This window comes from Martes martes, assembly GCF_963455335.1.
Source record: "Martes martes genome assembly, chromosome: 12".
Taxonomy (NCBI): Eukaryota; Metazoa; Chordata; class Mammalia; order Carnivora; family Mustelidae; genus Martes; species Martes martes.
The window spans coordinates 79,047,187-79,070,749 of record NC_137900.1 but is presented as its reverse complement, the minus strand read 5'-3'; the positions used below and the strand labels follow the sequence as shown (position 1 = coordinate 79,070,749).

Here is a 23,563-nt window from a genome sequence, read left to right as displayed (position 1 = left end):
AATGTTACATCCTGAGTTCATCCTGGGTAAGAGGAAAACCTTTTAGGCAAGGGGTGGGGGTAGAGAGAGAAAGGGAACCGATGTCTCTTGAGCTACGCTGAAGTGTAACTTTGGATCTCAGGATCCGCCCAGCACACCAGGCAAATGGTATCGCCATCCCCATTCTGCACGTGTAGAAGCCAACCCAGGGAGAGGAGTGGTGTGCCTAGTGCCATTCACATTGGGATTGGCGGCCTTGGGATCAGAACCCCAATTGCAAGGGTTCCGGTAACCTTGATGGAAAGGTTGAGAGCCCCGGTGTGGGGTCAGACCCACGTTGAGCTAGTAGATGACACTGGGCGGTGATGTATTAACCTTCTTGTATGCACAGCAGCACCTCAAGTGGGGTTGCCTGGAGAGCGAGGTGAGGGGTGTGCACTCAGCCCAGAGTCTCGCTGAGATTTAGTACACAGGACAGAGCAGCTAAGAGAGAGTAGGAAAAGATGCTGGGAAGGCCTTGGAGGAAAAAAAAAAAAAAAAAAGAGGGACATAAAGCACCATTCCCCGGGGGCTGGATGGTTAGCGCTGGCGGTGGCTGGCAGGGCTGTGAGTCTTCGAGGTGGTCCTTAGTCCGCAGCTCGTGCGTTTCCTCTCACCCACCTCCGTTCCCAAAACACTGCACTCGGGAAACCTCAGGGTCCGGTGTCTATGGCATCTGTCTCCATTCAGGGGTAGATTTTTTTTTTTCTTCTTTCTCTTAAATTGCTCTCTGCAACAACAAAAAAAATAAAATAAAATATGCAAACCGCCCAAAATTACACTCAACATACGCTGAATAAATATATACCCACAGAAGCATATGTTCAATGGCTGCTGCTCCGTGCTTTTCAAAGCCAACTAGCTTATAAAATCATTTCTCACGCAGAGCCCGGGCGATCGATGAGAAGGTGCGGTGTGAGGACACAGCCACAAGCTGCAAATAGAGATTTTAGTTACAAAGGATGGGGAAGGGAAGGAGCCAGCGAGACCTAGCAGGGATCGGAAAGACCATGCCTTCCTCCTGTCCTGATAAAAGCCTGGCTCTGGCCTCTGAAACCAGTGGCTCACCACTAGGCACAGCTGTGGGTGAGAAGGAGCATTGGGGGATCAGGGTCTGTGGGTTCAAATCCTGGCTCTGCCACTTACTGTGTAATACTGAGATAGGTAGCTTTAAACCATTTTGTATCTTAGTCTCTTAGTATAAAAAAAATGGGTACGATAATAGTACCTACCTTACATGATTGTAAGGAGAGGGTATGGCCAAAGAGTTAAGGAAACCGACTCTGGCTTCAGCTTTCCTGGGTCTGCCATTGACTGGCTGTGTGACGTTGGGCAGGTTAACGAACCTTGCTGTGCCTCAGATTCCGCATCTGGTAAGTGAGCATGGTAATAATATCCACCGCCTCGGGTTACTTTGAGGAAAGGCCGTGGTCCTTGGGCGCTCAGCTCCTAGAATGGGACCTGGCTCCACAGAAAGTGCTCAGATAATGTCAGAAAGGCATTTCTTGGCCAGTGCCGTCTGGCACGTCAGTTGGTAGCGTGCGTACCTTGTCCAGAGTCTCATGGCTCTGTACCACTCCCAGAGAGAAAAGGACGTAAGGCTTCTTAACACTAAAATCTAACTTTATCTGTATTGGCGACTTGAAGCAAGTCCTGTCCCAAGCCTCAGCTGCCCATTGGCGGGTGGTGAAAATAATAGTATACCCTTTTCTGAGTAGCTGGGAAGAGGGAAGGATATGCCTGGCACCGGGGCACTGTGCGACCCATGTCCCCTTCCCTCCCAGCACCCTAGCACCACCAAGTGCCTGACCCAGGGAAAGGTGGTACGAACCCGGTCTCGGCAGCAGAGGGCTCTTTCACTGGGGACTGTCGTTAGCCCAGAAGGCACAGCTTAGGAATGGTGCGGGCCTGAGCTGTACCTCAGTCCCAGCCTACAGCTGCTCACTGCATGACCTTGGGAAGGGCCCTCTTCTCTGAGCCTTGGGGTCCTCTTCTTCCAAGGGCGAGCTGGGTCTGTCTGGCAGTCACAGGAGGCTGGAACAATAGAACGCATGGGAAAGGCCTTTAGAAACCTTGACACACACAGGAAAGGCAGCAGACCACGACCTGATATCTTGGCTCTGCCACGTACTTGCTCTGCAGCCTTGGGACAAGTTACCAAAGCTGCCCGTGCCTCAGTTTCCTGCTCTGAAAAATGAGAACAGTAATGCCTATGCCATCAGGCTGTAGTTAACAGTATGAGTTAATTTTCTGTTTGTTTTTTTTTTCTTAAGATTTGTTTATTTATTTGAGAGAGAGAGAAAACGTAAGCAAGGGAGAAGGGCAGAGAGGGAGGGGGAGAGAGAACTTCAAGCAGAGTCCCCACTGAGCATGGGGCCCAACATGGGACTCGATCCCAGGACCCTGAGATCCTGACCTGAGCAGAAATCAAGAGTTGGATGCTTACTGACTGAGCCACCCAGGCACCCCAACATTATGAGTTCATGTTCTAATTTTTTTTCTTTTTAGATTTTATTTATTTACTTGACAGACAGAGATCACAAGTAGGCAGAGAGGCAGGCAGAGAGAGAGGAAGGGAAGCAGGCTCCCTGGAGCAGAGACCCTGACTCGGGGCTAGAACCCAGGACCCTGGGATCATGACCTGAGCCGAAGGCAGAGGCTTAACCCACTGAGCCACCCAGGTGCCCCATTATGAGTTAATGTTCTAAACACATTTAGAATAGTGCCTGGCACATAGTAAATGCTATTAAGTGTTAGCTGTTATTATTATTAATGAACTACACAAAGGCTATTTATTATAATCCCTAGACAGTTACCAAATAGACGTTCAGCAGGACTCCTGCAGGATTTTCTTGGGAAGGTGTGCTCTGTTTTCCCTTCCCTCAGCTCCCCGTGCTTATTTGTGCCATATTAACAAACTCCAAGTCCTGTAAGAATATTATTACTCATTCTTCTCCCTGTGTTAGGCTAGATGCTTTTTGAAGGCTGGGCTGAATCTTTGCGGACTGGATGGCCTGGAGGACAGTAGGCTTTGAATAGGCACATGCTGAACTGAACCCCTACTCCGTGCAGTGTTCTGGGGAGCTCCAGAGAGAGAGAGGTGGAAATCTTGGTGACTCCAGCTAGAAAGAGGACCAGCCGTGGGAGGGGGCTGGGGGGGGGCGGCTGCAAACAATAGCCTTAAGCCTCTCCCACAAGAGCAGCCCTTCTCTGTGGTTCCCAGCTCAGGTGCCTCCGGCTACCCGAATCCAGCACCTGACCTCCCTTGGAATTTCTGTGAGCCTCCGGCAGAGAATTGTAGGATGCCCAAGCTGGAAACCAGCTGCCACCTTGCTCATGTAACAGAGAGGAAGGCTGAGGCAAGAGAAGGGAGTTGAAATGCCCCAAACAGAGGCTCCTAACTACCTGTGCTCCTCTGATGGGAAAGGCTGGTGGCCGTAACTTCAGGAAGTTAGCCGGGATCCATGTATGTGCCAGCGAAGCCAGCCACGCCTTTCGACACTGCCGACATTCTTGAGCCTACTACTAGTCTGGAGCATAAGCCATCTTGAACCGACTTACCTCCCTCTGGGGGTTTACCCAGTGCCTCCCGTCGGTCTAGATTGTCCTGGAGGTCAGGGACCACCACCCCTTGTAGTCCTTTATGTCTCCATCGGAAAGGAGCTGTGTGGTGCTGAGAGTGTGTGTTTTAAGCCAGACGCACCCATGCCTGTCCCCCCGCTCTACTCCTAGAAAGCTGAGTGACAGAGGAAAAGCACTTCTGGACTTTTCAAAGTCTGTTCCCTCTTTTGCAGTGTGGGGCTAGTAACAGCGAGCTCATAGAATTGTGGGTCTCGAGCAAAGCAGACTGAGGAGAACACCCAGTGGGGTGTCTGGCTCACAGTAGGTGCTCAGAGCGCACGAGCTTCCTTTCTCATGTCTCCGGGGAGTGTGTGTTGAACACTGCACAGATGACGGGCACGTGGGGGAGAGAGGCCTATCGGTGTTTCACGGGAACTCAAGACACAACTAAGCAACGTGACCAGACATCTTACGGCATTCCAAAAATATTTTCCGGGTATCAAATATTAAAGTGATGATGATCACAGCGACAACTTTTGTAACACTTGATGTTTTATCATGCCCACGCACTGTGCTAGGGATATTCGATGTCTAATGCTTTCCCACCCCCATGGCAATTCTACTGAGGTGTATGTCCTTCGTCTTGGTTTACAATGAACGGTTTGAGTCTCAAAGGGTTAATGAAGTGACTGGCTGGAATTACAAGGCTAGTGAGCAGCAGAGCAAGGTGGGAGTCTAGCCAGGACTGGCCCGATGCCAAAGGCAAGGGCAGCGTCTCATCCCCTGTGCTGGGCCCCGGGATGGTGCTGGAAAGAGGAAGCCGTGTGTCTTCTACTCTCTCTCCTCAAATAGCCCACAGACGCCTGGGGAGACTGTGAAGCGGAAGCCATGGACCTGCTGGAGTAGTGTTTGTGGTAGAACAATACTTAACATAGGAGAGAAGGAAAAATGGCGCCAGCTGACTCTGGGCATCAGAAGGACGTAGCAACTTTCATACGAGAGGGTTCTTTGTCCATCATGGCCCTGAGGGTTCCCAGCAAACCCGGGAGGCAGGTACTTACGATCAGGTCCGTTTTAAAATGGGAAAACAAAGGTCAGAAAGGTATGGTGACTTGCCCAAAGTCACATAGCCAGGAATTAGCAGCATCTGGATTAGACTTTTTTTTTTTTTTTTTTGGTCTCTTCAGCATCCTTCTGCTTCTGGAGTTGGGAGGGGATCTGCAAAGGGCAGGCTGTTTAAGTTGTCACTTAGAGGATACATAGGATTTTTTAGGAAGAGGAGGGTAGGCCTCGCTCGGGGGCAAAGCATGGACAAATGTACGGAGGTTGGACCCGGCAGGGGCCGTTGACTGTTTGCCTAGGGTAGCTTCCACATCCAGGTAGAGGGACACATGAAATAGGGTCGTGGTTTGGCCAGTGAGCCTCGGAGCAATCCTGGGGACTCCTTCTCCACTCTGAGGTCTGAGGCCTCCCAGAGCCCCTGCAGCTGCAGTCCTAAATTACCCGCTATTGATCCCTGTAATCTTTTTTTGCATGCCCACCCCCTTCCTCCATGTCGGCATCGGATTGAGCGACGGCTGAATTGGCATGAGTTGATTAAAACTCCCTGTAATTATGGGCTCTCGACTGGCCTGGTTGTCCAAATCAATGTCTCCAGTAATAGGCAGGCTAGCTGGCCTTGTTGACAGATTGAGGCTGAGAGGGGGAGGTGTGGGGGATGGGCAACGGCAAGGTCTTCCCCACACACTCCCTTTCCAGGCTGTACTCCAGAGGCCTCCTGGGATGAGGGCACTCAGGCCCACTCAGCCTCCGATCAAAGGGATGGTCCCTAATGAAGGACTCTGCAGCCCTGCTTCGCTCCCGTGACCCTCCCTAACCTCGCCTGCCAAATGAGTGTATCTTAGAGGTGTCCCTGAGTTTTGCTGGGAGAATTTGAGGAGAGGCATAGGAGAAAATGTCTAGCACGTGGTGCATTATCCTTTCCTTTCCTCTGTTTTCTTCTTCCTGGGATGCTGTATCTGATCTGTACATCCAAGATGCTGCTGCCAACAGCCCCTATGCTCCCCCATAATCCACGTCACGGCCTTCCTGCAAAGTTCTCAGAATTCTTGTGTAGCCCTAGCCAGTCTGAACTGCTTGTGACATCATGGACAGACCACCTTCATGGGGATCAGGGAGAAAGAACCCCCTTTTTTGCCATCAGGAGACCTTCCACCAAAGGCTTCCTCTCATTTGCTGTGTGACCTCAGGCAAGTCACTTAGCCTCTCTGGGCTTTAGTTTTCTCATCAGCAAAAGGGGAGTGATGATGCCCATCCTACCTTAGCATTGCTGAAAATATAGCAAGAACTGCCTGTGGCAATATTCTGCAGGTCTGCAACCCTCTTCCATTGCTTCCTGAATGCATTCCCTATTGGGGGCAAAGTAACAAGAAGTCCAAACAGCAGTTACCATTTTTTTATGTTGTTGTTTAAACATATTTTTTATGTTTATGTTCTTGTTGGGTGTATGCTCTGGTTTGGTTCTCTCCTAAGCCCAGGGAGGTAGGAGCGACTCTCTCCAGCGTAGAGACGTAGAAACTGAGGCTCAGAGAAGCAAAGGCCCACAGGGAGGACATGGCAGACTCCACTCACAGTTGTGGAATCCTCTGTGGCTGACAGTGTGCCTTCGACTCATGAATGATCTCATTGCCTTTACTTTGTCTCGTATAACCTCTACGATGATGCGATGGGGCAGTGTGATTGGTAGGAGGCAGGACTCTTGCTAGGACCATGAAGTACTGTTATTATGCTTCACTGGTGATGAGAGAAATCAGATACTGGCTGAGCCCTGGGAGGAGGACAAGGCTCTGCCTGTAGTTCGGCAGGTGTGGAGTCATCCTGCTGATGTCTTAAAACATGCTCAATCAATTCAAAGGGGATTCTCCACTCACTTCTGAGATAGTTCTCTCCTTTCCACAGTCTATCATTGCTTTAACAAAAAAACCAAGCAGCTCAGAGCTCAGAGTATTGCCTACCTTCCGCTTGTCCAATGCCTTCATTTTATAATATAGCAAACGGACTCAGACAGCATAATATAATATAATATAATATAATATAATATAATATAATATAAATATAATAGAATAGAATAGAAACAGACTCAGACAGCAAACAGACAGGCGGGACCTGCCTGTCAGAAGCTACCCAGCCAGAGAACAGAACGGCAGACCCAAAACTCCCAAAACTCAGCTCTACAGAGATCCATTATTTACATGCTTTTTTTTTTTTTTTTTTTAATTGAGGGTTTGCTAGAATTTGGTTACTTGTCTCCATCAGCCCATTTGCCTGCCACACCGACTTTGAGACAGGTCTTCTAGATGGGGAAACTGAGGCTCAGAAAAGCATGACTAGCTTTAGGCGACAGCTAAGAAGAGGCTGGGTCTGAGGCTGGAGTCCTTTCCATTATCCCACCCTGCCTCTCAGGTCCAAGGTTGTAGAAGAGAAGGAAGGTGCCACACCTGTCATCTCCCAGGGCCCGAGGGAGGGGCGGGGCTCTTCTGTCCTCACCACCCTGGAAATCCCCCAGGATTGCTCGCCAAAGGAGTCACTCAGGCCCCAGGGAAAGTTATTTTGTCTTGTAAGCTGGTTGTTTTTCCTTCTGCTCAGAACAGCTGGCCCACCTTCTAGACCTGGGGGTGGGGTAGTGGAGCTGCTCATTACAAATTTTGTACTTGAAGCAATTTGCATTCTATAATTAATGAACATTAAAATGCATAATTACAAATGGAAACAAATGGCTTGGTGATGTTGAAAACGGGGCTTGGGAAGGAGTGGAAGGAGGCTCAGGGGATGAGAGAGGGGGCTGGGAGGGGTAAGGCAGGGCCAGTGTGTTGTAGGAGCAGCTGAGAATCCCCTCGGTACCTCTGCCCCGCTAAAATCCTCAAGACTTCAAGGCTCAGGGATTCAGGCTCAGGGTCTTCCTGTGGGTCTTTGCCTGAAGCAGAGCAGAATGGAGGCTGTGAGGCTCTGGAGCTCAGCTGAACTGGGTTTCTCATCCACTTACTGAAAAACGTCTGCCAAAGAGCAGCCCTCCAAGGAATGGGGTCAATAGGAGGTGGACCTGCCCCTTTCCTTCTGCCCACTCCCAGCCCCACAGAGCCTGCCTCTCAGGCTTCTTTTTATAAGACCTTAAGAAAGTGCTTACAGATAACCAAATTGACTGACTTCAGTAATCTCTTCAAGGTAGCAAACCGGATCACTTCACAACCTTCAGTGCCTTCCAGTTGTACTTAGAATAAACTCAAGATGACTTCCCAGGGTGGAAGTCAGGGGTCAACAACTTTTTTGTATAAAGAACCATGTAGTAAATATTTTAGGCTTTGCAAGTCACATGATGCATGTGTTGTTGTTGTTGTTATTGTTTGTCTCAGAGTCTTCCTTTTTTTTTTTTTTTTTAAAGACTTTTATTTACTCATTTGACAGATAGAGATCACAAGTAGGCAGAGAGGCAGGCAGAGAGAGGGGAGGAAGCAGGCTCCCGGCCGAGCAGAGAGCCGGATGCAGGGCTTGATCCCAGGACCCTGGGATCATGACCTGAGCCAGAGGCAGAGGCTTTAACCCACTGAGCCACCCAGGCGCCCTCATAGTCTTCCTTTTAAAAAAAATAAAAACAGAACTTTAAAAATGTGAACATAAATAGTCCTGTGCAAAACAGTTTGTTTCTCTCTTTTTCCTGCTAAACACAACTAAAAATGCTGGAGATTACATATAAAACAAATATAAGTCTGTGAAAGGTGAAGAGAAAAAGGCAGACCAGCTAGGAATTTGGGGGCCCATGGAGATATTGGTGGTCAGTACCTTGGGTTTTCTTTTTGCCTTATATATTCCAAGCTTGGAACTGAAGGAGGCACTAAGTCAGAAATGCCAATAGGTAAAGACCAGACAAAACAAAACAAAAACAACCTGAAACCCAAAGCTTACACTCCTCAGCAAAAGGAAAATGGCAGCCTATAAAGACAGAAAATTTTTAGACAATAATCACTCAAGCCAGACATCGTGGTCCAACCTCAACCCATTCTAACAAAGGCCAGATAGGGAACTTGACTTACATTCTTACCAGACTATAATGATACAGTTTGATAATACAGTACCTCCCCCTTTCTTTACTGCAGTGATGTCAGAGAAGGCCAAGTGGGAAAACTGGGATTTTACTTCCCCTGACAGTAGTGAGCTATGCCTCTACTTTCCCCTACTGGAACAGTGTCAGAAGAATCCAGATAAAATAGAAGGTTTTTTTTTTGTTTTGTTTTTTTTTTTAAAGATTTTGTTCATTTATTTGACACAGAGAGAGAGATCACAAGTAGACAGGGAGGCAGGCAGAGAGAGAGGGGGAAGCAGGCTCCCCGCTGGGCAGAGAGTCCGATGTGGGGCTCGATCCCAGGACCCTGAGATCATGACCCGAGCCGAAGGCAGAGGCTTAACCCACTGAGCCACCCAGGCGCCCCAAAATAGAAGGTTTAAATAAGATCCAGAGTTAAAACATAATAACATAACATAATGCCCCAAGTTTATCCAGGTTTCCACCGAAAATCACTTATTGCACTAAGAACCTGAAGGATCTCACACAGAATGCAAACAAACAAACAAACAAACAAAAACAATATGGCCAATAGATGCCATTGTGAAGATAACAAAGAATATATATCAGAGGTTAATGGCAAATATGTTAAAATAGCCATCATAAAAATGCTTAAACAAGCAATTATAAGCACAAATGAGAAAAACAGAAAGTCTTATCAAGGAAGTAGAAGATATAAAGGAGAAACAAATGAAAACTATAGAACTGAAAAATACAATAATCAAAAGAAATGTTTTGAAAACTCAGTGGATTAACTTGACTAGCAGATAGGACAGAAGAAATAACCAATGAACTTAAAGTTAGAAATAGAAATCACCCACTCTGAACATCAAGAGACAAGACTGATAAAGAAAACAATCACAGTCTCAAGGGCCAGAAGGAGATAAGAAAGAGTGGAACTGAAAAAGTGCACAAAGAAATAATTACTGAAAATTTCTCGAATTTAATAAAATGCATAAATACACATATTTGAAAAGCTGAGCAAACTCCAGAATAAACACAAAGAAATCCGTACCAACAATCATAGTCAAATTTCAGTTTCTCAAGGAAGAAATCTTGAAAGCAAGTAGGAAGAAATGACATCTCATTTATAGGAGAAACACAACGTGAATGATGGTAGAATTCTCATGAGAAATCATGGAGGCCAGGAGGAAGTGGCACAACATTTTTTAAGTGTTGGATGAAAAACGAAAACAAGAACAAAAACTGTGAACTCAGAATCCTGTGCCCAGTAGACATCTTTTTGGAATGAGGGAGAAATCAAGACATTCTCATATGAAGGAAAACTAAGAGAATTGTTTGCCAGGAGACTTATTCTAAAGACTGGCTAAAGGAAGTTCTTGAAACAGAAAAGGCACAATAGAAGAAGGGATTTTGGAACAGTGGGAAGGAAGAAAGAATACAACACAAATACGGGTAAATGCAATAGATCTTCCCTTTCTTCTTGAGCTTCCTACATTATGTTAGACAGTTGAAGCAAAAATGATAGCACTATCTGATGTGGTCCTAAATGTATTTAGAGGAATATTTTAAAAAAAACATGTCACAAATGGGAGAAGGTAAAGGGACATAAAGGGAGGTCAGGTTTCTATACATCATTTAAATGGGTAAAATGATGGCATAAGTAGACTGTGATAAGTCATGCATACCAAAAGCAAACACTAAAAATTATGCAAGGAGATGTACTTAAAACACTACAGATAAATCAAAATGGAATTTAAAAACATTGCAAGAGAAAGAAAAATGAAAAATGGAGATCAGGAAACAAAATAAAACATCTAACTTAAGCTCTAAAATACCAGTAATCACATTAAATGTAAATGGTCTAAAAATACAAATTAGAAGACAGAAATTGACAGATTTGATATAAAAATATGACCCAGATATATGCTGTTCACAAGAAATTCACATAACATATAATGACTTAGGCAGGTTGAAAGTAAATAAAAAGACATGTGCAAATCAAACAAAAGTAGGAGTAGCTATATTCATATCACATTAAGTCAGTCAGAGGGAAATAAAGTGTCATCCACCAAGAAGTCATAGCAGTCCCGAATGTTTATGCATCAAACAACAGAGCTGTAAAATGTGTAAAGCAAAAACCAATAGAACAGAAAGGAAAAATAGAGAAATCCACAATCATGGTTGGATGCACCAACCTTCCTCTCTCAACAACTGATATAACAGTTAGAAAATTACCAATGCTATAATGTAACTCAATGATGTCATCAACTGAAAGGATCTAGTTAACATTTACAGAACACACTGCCCAGCAACAACAGAATACACATTCTTTTCAAGTGCTTATGGAGCACATACCAAGATAGACCATATCCTGGGCCATGGAAAAATACCTCAGTAAATTTTAAAAATTCAAATTTTTAAATTTTAAATTTTAGAGAGTGTATTCTCTAAATACAATAGCATGAAACTACAAAACAATAACAAATAACAGAAAAATCTTTAAATACTTGGAACCCTCACAACACATTTCTTTTTTTTTTTTTTTCCACAACACATTTCTAAATAAACCGTGGATTAAAGAGGAAGTCTCAAGGGTTATAAAAAACAATATGCTGATCTGAAAGAAATAAAAATAGACTATATCAGAATTTGTGGGACATAACTAGCATTGTGATCTATCCTTTCCTTGTAATTTCTCTGTGTCTTTATATTTAATGAGGAGGAAGTTTATTGCCATGAATGTATATGTTAGAAAAAAAGTTTCAGTTAATAATCTAAGCTTCCACTTTGAGAACCTACAAAAAAAAAAAAAAAAAGAAAGAAAGAGAGAACAAAATGAACCCAAAGCAAGCAGAAGAAAGGAAATCAATGCACTTAAAAACAGAAAGAAAAAAAAACCACAAAAGTCAATGAAGTAAAAAACTGATACCTTGAAAACATCAAGCAAATTGGGCGGGGGGGGGGGGGGAGACTAGCAAAACTGATAAAAGGGAGAGAAGATACAAGTTATCAATATTAGGAAGGAAACAGGTGATACACAACACCATTTACAATGTCTAAAAAATAATGAAATACTTAGATGTAAATCTAACAAAACATGTGAGACATGTGTGCTGAAAACTACAGAATGCTGATGAAAGATATTTTTTAAGATTTTATTTATTTTATTTTAGAAAGGGAGTATGAATGAGGAGGGGGCAGAGGGAGACTCCCCACAATGCGGGGAGTCCAACGTGGGGCTCAATTCCAGGACCCCCGGATCATGACCTGAACCGAAGGCAGATGCTTAACTGACTGAGCCACCCAGGGTGCCCTCATGAAAGATATTTTTAAAAGATCTAAGTAAATGAAGAGACAAACTGTGTTCATGGATTGGAAGACTCAACATCATAAAGATCTCCTTTCCCCTCAAACTGATGCAAAGTTTTAGGATAATTCCTATCAAAACCTCAGTGTGATGATTTTTTTATAGATATAGACAAGACTTTCCTAAAATTTATATGGAAGGGCAAAGGAACTAGGAGAAACAAAACTTCTTTTGAAAAAGTAGAATAAAGTAGAAGGAGTCAATCTACCCTATTTCAAGATGTATATGGCTATGGTAATCAAGACTGTGGTATTAACAGAAGGATAGACCTATAGATCAACAGACAGAATTAAAAAAACACAGAAATGACCCACACAGATAAGCTCAATTTGGGTTTTGTTTTGTTATGTTTTGTTGTGTGTGTATGTGTGTGTTGTTGTTTTGTTGTGGGTTTTTTTGTTCTTTGTTTTTTGTTTTTGTTTTTTGTTTTTTTTTTTTAAGAAGAGGCAAAAACAATTTAATGGGGAAAAGGGAGTCTTTTCAACAAAGGGTGCTGGTACAATTGCACATTCATAGGCAAGAAAACAAACCTCAGTGAAGTCTAACACCTCATGCAAAAATTAACTAAAAATGTATCACAGAATTAATTGTGAAACATAAAGCCATAACACTTCTAGAAAAATACACACACACACGAGAAAATCTTTGAGATTTGGCCTTGGCAAAATGTTCTTAGATTCTAAAAGTACGATCCATAAAAGAAAAAATGGTAACTTGGATTTCATCAAAATTAAAAACATTTGCTCTGTGAAAGCTCATTTGAAGAAGATGAGAAGACAAGTTACAAACTGGGAGAGAAAATACATTTGCAAGCCACATCTCTGACAAAAGTCTAATGTCTAGAATATATAAAGAACTCTCAGGCCTTAGCAGTAAAAAAACAAAACAAAACAAACAAAAAAACTCAAACCATTCAATCAGAAAATGGGCAAAAAACATCAAAAGACATCTCACTGAAAAGGATATACAGACGGAAATGGAGCTCGAGATATTCAGCACCACTAACTACTAGGGAAATTCAAATTAAAACCACAGTGAGGGTGTGACTACACACAGATCAGGGTGTCCATATGTATATATGGGCAACATCAAATGCTGCTGAGAGTGAATCACTCATACTTTTACTTGTGGGAATTTAAAATAGGACAACCACTCTGGAAAACAGTTTGGCAGCTAAAAAAAAATTAAACATGCAACTTTCATATGACCCAGGAATTCTATTTCTTGGCATTTTTTTTGAAGAAGTGAAAATTTATGTTTACACAAAAACTTGTATGCAGATATTTATAGCAGCTGTTCATTATAGCTAAGAAACAGAAACAACCCTCATGTCCTCCAGCAGGTGAATGGTTAAACACACTATGACCCGTCCATACCATGGACCACTACTATGCAGTGAAAAAGGAACTAAATGTTGCTACATCAGCAATCTGGATGACACGAGAAGGATGCTGAGTGGAGGGGAAAAAAGCCAGTCCCCAAAGGTCACATACTATATGATTTTATCGATGTTATATTCCTGAAATGACAGAAATTCTTTTTTTTTTTAATTATTTAATTTTTTATTTGACAGAGAGAGAAATCACAAGTAGGCAGAGAGGCAGGCAGATAGGAAGGGAGAAGCAGGCTCCCCGCTGAGCAGAGAGCCCGATGTGGGGCTCGATCCCAGGACCCTGGGATCATGACCCGAGCCGAAGGCAGAGGCTCAACCCACTGAGCCACCCAGGTGCCCCAATGACAGAAATTCTATAATGCTTTCTATCGAATTCTAACCTGTAAAGGAATGGAGACCATGGTGGTTTCTGGGCATAAAGAAAAGGAGTCAGGTGGGAAGTGGGTGGGATTTTAAAAGGGCAACAGGAAGAATTTCTGTAGCGATGTAAATGCTCTGTATCTTGGTGAGATCGATCTATCTATCTATCTATCTATCTATCTCCTGGCTGTGATATTCATTCTGTTGTTTTCCAAGATGTTTCCATTGGAGGAGACTGGGCAAAAGGTGCACAGGATTTCTCTATTATCATATTATTTCTTACAACTGCATTGCAAATCTACAATTATCTCCAAATTTAAAAAATAATAATTTTTTAAAAAAGCAAACTAACAGGGTTCAGACGGGATTTGGCTTGCAGATCATAGTGCACAACTCTGGCTTAAGGGATGTGGTCACTGCCTTCCTCTCACACCTTGCCTTGTGCTCGCTGAACTTGTTTTCAAAGCTCACTGAGCTTTGACTGTCTGGCCTTCTCGGTTCCATAGGCCAACACTGTTCCCTCCTTCAGGACTTTCACACTTCCAGCCCCTTCTTGGATAACGCCTCCCACTTGTATTCACCCAGGAGACCCCACTCGTTATTCAGACTTCACTCAGAGTTTCCCGACATGCCTCCTTTACTCCGTTCCCCGTTCACTTGGTTCTTTCTTCTTCTTTTTTCACACCGCGGAATAACTGTCTTATTTATTTACTCATCAGTCATTTTCCTCTCTAGAATTTAAACTCCATGAGATCAAGGTGCTGTCTCTTGTGTTTACCGTGACATTTTCAGCACCCGCCACATTTGGCCAGGGCTCAGTAGGTGTCCAATCAATATTTCTTGAGCCGTCCAATGAAGGGCTTGCATAGGTAAGAAAGAAAGAAGCTGAAAGTTGTAGTTAGGTTTCCTTTTGAGGGATTGGGTTCATTCATTTACCATTTGTTCATTTCCCCTTCATGTATGAAGTGCCTACTATGTGTTAAGTTCTGAGCCAGGCACTTCCAGTGTGTTTTCTCTTGAAGTCTCCAGAAATGCCTCCGAGAGAGGCACCGTTACTCCCATTTTCCAGCTGAGGAACCTGAGGGGCTCTCTAAGGTGAAGCAGTTGTCACCATGCTGTTCGGGGCTCACTTTTCCTGTGTGGAATCAGGCCTGACGTCAGTCCCATGCTCTTGCCCCCCCCATTGAAATAAGGGAAACTGAGGCCCAGCTGGGTTCAAGGACTTGCCCAACATACCAGGCAAGTAAGCAGAAGTGCCTGGGCCAGAGTTCTGATCTTCCTCTTTCCAGGATGGTGGCATGTCTCTCTTTTACTCAGGGACATCTTCTCCTGACTAAGAGGAATACTTCCCTGACCAAGGCATCCCTACTCCAGTAACTGCTGGTCACTCACACTGCCAGGGTTTTGAGTTTCCCTCTCAAATGATACCGCGCTTCTTTTTTGTTATATTACTAGTCCTCTTTCTGACAGAGACATAATATTCCTTAGCTCTCAAACTAGACTCTAAGCGTCTTCAAATTACCCACGACAGCAGCTGCCACTCGCCGAGTGCTGTGCTGAGCGTCTGACGCATTTAGCTCCCTGTATCGGTTATCTGTTGCCGCCTAACAAGTCATCCCAAAACGGAGCAGCGGAGAACGAAAAGATTTTACTGCCTCACATCATCTCTGAGGGTTAGAAATTCAAGAGTGGGGGCACCTGGGTGGCTCAGTCGGTTGTGCAGCTGCCTTCGGCTCAGGTCATGATCCTAGAGTCCTGGGATCGAGCCCCGCATCGGGCTCTCTGCTCCGTGGAGAGTCTGCTTCTCCCTCTCCCTCTGCCTGCCGCTCTGCCTATTTACTTGTGCTCTCTCTAACTCTTCTGTCAAATAAATAAATAAAATCTTTAAAAAAAAAAAAAAAGAAAGAAATTCAAGAGTGGCTTACCTGGGCGGGTCTGGCCCCTCTGAGGTGTCAAGGTGTCAGCTGACTGGTGAGAGGGTCTGTTTCCAAGCGTACTCAGGGGCTGTTGGCAGGGCAGCCACGCTGGCTATTGGCCAGAAGCTTCCATTCCTTGCCCCACGGGACTCCCTCTAGTGCTGCTCACAACATGGCAGCTTGATTTCACCAGTCAGTGATCTGAAAGAGAGGGAAGGAGACGGAGGGAAGCTTCAGTCTTTAATAATCTAATCTTGGAAGGGCTACGCCATCAGTTCTGCCATATGCTATTGGTCACGCGGACCAGCCCTGGTGCAGTGTGGGAGGACACTTGACCGGGTGCGAATGCCAGGAGGCAGGAATCGTTGGGGACCATCTTCGATGCTGGATACAACTTTGTTTACTCCTTACAGCAATCCTGTGAAGATAGATGAGGTTGAGTCACTGGCAAGAGGTTGCGCAGCTTGTGAGAAGCCGAGTTTGGACTCAGACCCAAAGTTAACATGCAGACACACCGTACGTCCTGTCTGGCACTCAGATGGCTCATTGGAAAAGTAGCAAGTGACTACATTGTTGCCGACGCTATGCTAAGTGTGCCCTGCAGGTGGGGACAAGGCAGGAGGGTCCCTTGTATTATAAACTTTGCATTTTGGTGAGGAAGACAGATGATGAGCTGTCAAGTAATTGAAATAATATGTAAATAATCTCGAACAGTGATACTACTAGATCTAGTCTGCCGTCGCCCACCCGCAAGGACTCAGGGCATGACGTCCACGCCAGTTGAAGGGATAATCGTGTGGGAGTGATCGGAAAACCAACTTCATCTGCTCAGAACACCTCTCCCAATTTTAACGTAAGGAGGTTAAATCAGCTCTAATTCTATCTTTGCTCCAATGTCCTGAGATGGGAAATCCATCAGTCAGCCAGTGATAGGGGAGTGGAGTGCGTTGCCTGGGAGTTAGCTAAGAGCTACAGAGCCAGAAAGCCTGAAAAGCCCCCCACCCTGCCACTCCTCCTCAGTTTCCTGATCTGTAAAATGGGACTCAGGATACTTCCCACCTGAACTGGATCCTGTGGGCACTGTGCCAAAATCACCACGAACCCTGTGGCCGAGGACGATGGAAATGTATTCTCTCTCAGTTCCAGAGAGCAAAGGTTCGAAGACATGGTGATCTCAGGGTCGCGCTCCCTCCCAGGGCCTCGCCTGCTTCTTGCCGGCTTCTGGAGGTCGCAGGATTGACTGGGTCAGGGCCCCATGGCTGCAGTCTCTGCTCTGCCTTCTCCTGGCCTTCTCATCCATGCGTGTCCTCTCTGTGCCTTTAGCTTACGAGACATCTGTGACCACATCCAGATCTACCTTGATAATCCAGCTGGTTCGCATAATGCAAGGACTTTAGTTTTATCCCATCCACCAAACTTTACTGTCGAAGGTGACATTCACAGGTTTCAGGGGTTAGGTCAGAAACGTATCTTGGGGAGCCATTATCAGCTTACCACACTACCTCATAGGTTTGCTGTAAGGACCAACTAAGTAAAAGCAGATTAAGTGTTTAGATCTTGCCTGGATTACAGAACATACATTTTTAAAGAATAAAAGTGGCAGGGGATCAGCTGGCGTTAGGGAAGAACTAGGAGTGAATTCCGTGTCCCTATCCCTCCTGTCACCTGATGAGAAGGTTAGACATTTTTTTTCTAGCGCTTATCCCTGAGTCTCTGCAGACAGACAGACCCAGCCCGGAGTACCCAAGTACCCGTAAATGGCCCCATGACCAGGTGCCCTCCTGTCTGACTGTGAGTGTTCCGAGACGAGCAGGGGTTTCCTCGGAGCTTGTATTAATATTTACAGCACTTCACTCACATGGAAAATTGATTTTTCTTCTTAAGCACAAAATGTAGCCAGTTTTATAACCTTTCTGCAGCTTGATAAAGGCCATTTATAACCCACTTTCTCCGTCACCCTCCCTGGCGCCAGTCTCAAATGTTTCGAAGAACTCTTGTGCATTTGTAATTATGAATTCTTCTTAGGGAAACTTTAATTTTCAGGAGGGTTGACCTTTTGTTGTTGTGGGTTACAGTGGTCTTTGTAAATGGATTTGTGTGTGTGTGTGTTTGTTATTGATGTTCCTTAGGATGTGGCTTGGGGAGGGGACCGGCGGTGGGGGGTGGGGGTGTGTACTATGGGGCCATTTTAATCGATGATGTCCAGTGATGGATGAGGAGGGCTGAGCTCTGGGTGTTCATCTCTGTGGACAGGAAATGCCAGGAGAGTGACCGAAATTAAAACCTCGTACCTCGTTTCCTGTCCCTGATGCAGGAGAGTTGGTCTGCCTGATGGGAAAAGACGAGCTCAAATAGCCGCTTGTCCCTATGGTGTAGGATCTTCCATTTACGGTGTACTTACCAGATACCAGGCACACTGATAAGAGCATTTGATGAGGTCACTCAAGATTGGAGTCATTGGGGTGTTTTAGGGACCGGAGGGCTGCTGGTTTGGTGACCTGGAGAGAGGTGCCCATGGCTGGATCTGAGGCAGCTGCAAAGGACGTTGCCTATCAGTTTAGGGGAGACTCAAGGTGTTATGGTTGCTGTTGTCGTTGTGGAAAGTGCATTCATTTATTTAACCTGGGGATGGATGATTTAGAAATAGCATTCTGTTGACCGTCCAGAGGACGGTGTGGAAGAGACCAGGCTGGAGAGTGCAGGCTCTTGCTGTGGGCATGCAGGAGTCCCGTTCAGGACCCTGGAGATAGGGATGGAGACAAAGAGACAAATTCAAGACAGGAAGAGAACTCACATGTGACGAGTACCAAATTGTGTCCAGAATTCTGAAGTAAGGTGCATACTCCCAGGATCCAATTTAAGCTTGACAAGAAATCCATACAGGCGGGTTCCATGCCCATTTAACAGATGAAGAGACCGAGGCTCAGAGATGGTGAATAACTTGCCCCAAGAGCTGGAATGTAAATTCACATCAGTAGGAACTCTTTAAAATATACCTGGCTGCTGGCCAGAGGGATTCTTTATCAGTGGCAGAGCCTACTGGACCTTAATGAATACAATAATGATGATGGTTCCAGGGTTGTCAGCAGGAAAAGCAGCTAACCCTTGCCCTACAGTTGTCGTGTGAGCCGCAGGGTTCTGAGCACTTCGCTGATGGGACCTTGTATTCTCACACATCTACCGGGCAGGTACTGACAAAAGTCCCAGTTCACAGGCAGGCACACTGAGGGCCATATAGCTATGAATGGGCCAAGCAAGATTCTCATTGAAACTGTCTGTGGTCCCTGCCTCATGCCCCTTTTCAGAAGGTGGGAGGAGAGGGCTTACAAGAACCCACCGCCTCCTCGGCCATGACCGCCCTGTTGCTCTGTCTCCCCTGAGCAGTGCCCCGAGGAGCTGAGGCCCATGAAGGACGGCTCTGGATGCTACGACCACTCGAAAGGCATCGACTGCTCGGACGGCTTCAACGGTGGCTGTGAGCAGCTATGTCTGCAGCAGACGCTCCCTTTACCCTATGACGCCACATCCAGCACCATCTTCATGTTCTGCGGGTGAGTCTTGGTCCCCGTGGCCCAGCCACTCCCCTCACAGCAGCGGGAGATGTGGGGAAAAGGTCAGGAGCTGCAGTCAGGCCAAGCCAGCCTTGACCTTCAACGAAATGCCTTTCTGTGTCTGCCCTTTCAGCCCAAGAAGCAAAAGACAACAGGATAACCTTCTATCGGGTATTGGGAAGAAGAAAGGAAAAAGCAAAATAAATAATTGATTAATAGTTATACTAAATGGAATCCATGCTCAGGCTGTGTCCTAGGGTCAGGACTGTGTTCGCTGAAGCCCCCTGCCCCTTCTGCCTCTCCCCTACAGTCCTGGCCAATATAGTCTGGAGATCAGAGCAGGCACCTGGAAAGTGTCACTGAGAAACAAGCAGGTGTTCACTTAAGGATACAGGCTTGGGCCAGGCTTTCAACCCTGTTTCTGCAGGAATGTAGCATTCCTAATTCTTGATTTGCCCATTCAGGGAAGGCCTCTCTATGCCCTAATGCCCTATCTACAAGGAGAACCGAGTGGGCAGGGAGGTGGGAAGGAGACCATGCAGCCAATGCCAAGAAGTCAGGGCATTTTAAAATTCTCCTGAGACTGAAAGAAGGGGCACCTTGGGACCAGCTCACTGAGTGGCCCTGGGCAAGTCACTTTTCCTCTCGAGCTGTGGTCTGATCACCTGTAAAATGAGAGCTTTGGACAAGGACACTGACCATTTCTTCCAGTTTACCTTGTTTTCCGTGCAGAGGACTGCAGTGGGAGTTAACCTCTGTCCTGCTGTCCGGAATGGCATCCCGAGGAGGGCTTGGTCCTGAGCACTTACTCAGGGGAACGGATGCACCTTTTCTTCTCTGCTTCACTTTCCTCCTGGTGACCTCTTCGTCTTTTAAAAATGTGTTCATCCTCTGACACTCTGGGACTCAGACAAATAACCCCGTGCTTGTGCAAAGATGTCGGTCATTGAAATACGCTCCATGCTTTACTGAGATAGAGAAACAGAATGAGATTTAACAAGAACGTTTTCAGGCCTACATCTTATGCAAAAGAGGATGGGGGAGCGCGTATGAGTTTAATCCCAGTTTAACAGAAAACGAATTTTACCTGCACGGTTCTAGGCTGGGGCTCCACTGTTCCTTCTGGGACATATTTCAGGGTCTCCCCTTCTGCCCCGGTTACATTGGGGCTGCAGGTGCCTTTGAGCAGGTGTTGGAGCAGCTTGCTGGAGGCCCTAGATATGTATCAGTAAAATAAATAAGAAATAAATTAGTGTATGCAGACCTGAATTTATAGCTGTCTCTCCTCGGCTTAAGTGACTGCAGGGCAGTGTGGAGTAAATTATGCATGGGCTTAGATCTGAGGCTGGAATACAGAATCAGTTGTGCTCTTATCATTATTTTTCTCCCTGTGTACTTGGTGTATGTGTTGGGGGCGGTGGGGGTCCTTCTGTTGCAAATCACAACAGTAACAGCAGCAGGGACAGCAGTAGTGAATTTGGGCACAGAAACCGTCAGTACCTTCCTCCATCCACAGCACAGGGCAGAGGTCAAGGGGAGACAGCAGACTTTGGTTCTCATCTGAGCACTATGTTGGGCATCCTCTGAGGACCGCTGCTCTTCAGTTTCCTGGTCTCTAAACTTTTAATAATATTTTCTTCAATATGAAGATGGTCGGGAAGAATGCAACATATTTATCCTTTGTTACTCCATTAAGGTTAAGTCATGAGACCTTACGTGACTCACTGCCTTCTTGCTGTGTGACCTTGAGCAAGTCACTTAACATCTCTGTGCATCCCTTTCCTCATCTGTGAAATGGGGATGGTAATAGTTATCTCTTTATGAAACTGTTGTGAGGACTAAAATGCATTACATCACAACTTATATGAGTATCTATAAAGTGCTTCTGAAGGGCCTTTCATGAAGTATAGTTGAGAAACAATATAATATTAGTTTCAGATGTATAACATGGGGATTGGACATTTATATACATTATGCAATGATCACCACCATAGGTGCAGTTACCATCTGTCACCATACAAAGTCATTACACTGTTATTGACTATGTTTGCTGTGTCATGCTTTGCAACCCCACGACTTATTTACGACTGGAAGTTTCTTCCCCTCGATCCCCTTCTCCTATTTCACCGGGCCCTCCACCTCCCCGCCCCTCTGGCAGCCACCAGTTTGTTCTCTGTATTTGTGGGTCTGTGTCTGTTTCATTTTGTTTGTTTTGATTTTTAGATTCCACAGGTAAGGAAAATCATTTGGTATTTTTCTTTCTCTGTCTGACTTCTTTCACCGAATGTAAGACACTCTAGATCCATCCATGTTGCAAATGGCAAGATTTCGGTTTTTTGATGGCTGAGTACTATCCCATTGCACATGCCCACACACACACACACACACACATGCGCGCACACGCGCACACACACACACACAACCGCACACCCTTCCTTCTGTATCCATTCATCTGTGGATCGACACTTGGGTTGTTTCCATATCTTGGCTATTGTAAATATCTGTAACAAGCATCAGGGTGCATATATCTTTTCAAATTAGTGTTTTCATTTTCTTCAGGTAAATACCAAAAAGTGGAACTGCTGGATCTTAGGGTGCTTCTGTTTTTAATTTTTTTGAGGAACCTCCGTACCGTTTTCCACAGTGGCTGCACCAATTTACATTCCCAGCAACAGGGCACTGAGGCTCCCTTTCCTCTACTTCCTTGCCAACACCAGCTCTTTCCTGTCTTTTTGATACTAGCCATTCTCACGGGTTTGAGGGGATATCTCACTGTGCTTTTGAGGTGCATTTTTCTGATATTTAGTGATGTTGAATATCTTTTCATGTGTCTATTGGCCACTGGTATGTCTCCTTAGGGAATATGTCTAATTCAGGTCCTCTGGCCATTTTTTATTTGGATTGTTTGTTGTTTTTTTTGGGTATTGATATATCCAATAAGGGGTTAATATCCAAAATATATGAAGAATCCTGAAAGTCATAAATAAGATGGAAAGGGGTGGGGGGAGTTTGCTGTGAGCTGTTGAACCCATCCAAAGGCTGATAAACAGGACAGAAAAAAGAAAATCCAGGTCTCCTAAAACCAACTGCAGTGTCAATGTGTTTTGGAAATTGCCTATTATGTATGCAAATGAGAAGTTACCCACACTTGTTAGAAGCACTATAAACAAAACAATGAAAGCCATTAGCAGGTACTTGTGAGAAAGTTGGTGGAGAGAAGTGGCAAGCCTTGAATTAAGCAAGGAAAAAAAAACCTTTGCTCAAAGAGACCTTCCAGACTTGCTCAGAACTCCGTGACCTCTCTGAATGTCCTCGGTAGGGGCAGGTATAATAAACCTCTCTACAGCCAGGACAGTCCCAGCAGCTAAGTCCTAAAAAGTGCCTCCTACGGGCCATGACTGGGAAGTGCTTTGATTACAACAGGCTATTTAATTCTTGTAAGGACTCTACAAGGGAGGTACAGTGATGAGCCCCAGTTACCCTCAAGAAAAGCGGGCACATGGTGGCTCTGTGACTTGCCCAAGGTCACACAGCCAGTAAACAGAGGCTTTAAGATTTCCACCCAGGCCGTGTGGCTCTAGTCTGTGTCATTGCTGGCTTCTGGACACTTCTAGTGCTGTGTGGTCTTAAGCAACTCACTGAACTTCTCTGAGCATTCCCTTTCAAGTGGAATCAGATAGGACTGTGAGGATAAATGAAATTACGCATGCACAGGGGCTAACACACATAAGCATCCAGGAAATGGTAGTTACAGTTAGTCGAAGAGGTATAAAGCCATCTAATTTCATCGTTCAGTGACTGAACTGAAGGTCTTGTTTACCAGCTCTAGCACCTGGAACAGTGCCTGGCATATAGTAGGTGCTCAAGTAATCACCGTGAAATGATGTTCCTCAGTCAACGTGGCCAAAGAATGTGTTCCCGGTCTCGTCTTTCCAGCTATAATTCCAGCTGTTTCCCTTTTCCTGAATTAGGGCCCGTGGCTTCAGCTTCTGGAATTTTGACAGTGTTGTTCCTTCTGCTTCTCCTCTCCTCCTCTCCTATACCATCAATCTCTGCCCCCCTGCCTGTGGGCATTCAGCTTAGACAGCTCTGTTTCATCCTCCAGAGTCAGTGTACATGGAACCTTCTCCAACAAGTCTTCTCTGAGCACTGTGGGGTGCAAGAAAGAGGTATGCACGTACCTCGGAGCTGGACAGTAGAATACTTCACCCTTTCAAGGGGATACAAGTTAAATATTGGCTTGGTATTTATCAGGGAGTGTTAGGGAATGCAAAAAAAGGACTTTCTTTTCTTGTTTTATTTTGGTTTGTATTTTTT

The 23,563-nt window shown here is 45.3% G+C and overlaps 1 protein-coding gene across 4 annotated transcripts in view; it reads left to right on the top strand.

Annotated features, from left to right (window-relative positions):
- The window catches only part of ASTN2 (astrotactin 2), a gene marked incomplete at its 5' end in the record, with an annotated part of 861,701 nt that overhangs the window by 518,294 nt on the left and 319,844 nt on the right, over positions 1-23,563 (top strand). For all 4 annotated transcript variants that reach the window (XM_080820162.1, XM_080820161.1, XM_080820159.1 and 1 more), the window contains one exon: positions 19,080-19,246. In XM_080820162.1, coding sequence (XP_080676288.1) covers positions 19,080-19,246 — 167 coding nt within the window. The remainder of the gene's footprint in view (positions 1-19,079; positions 19,247-23,563) is intronic.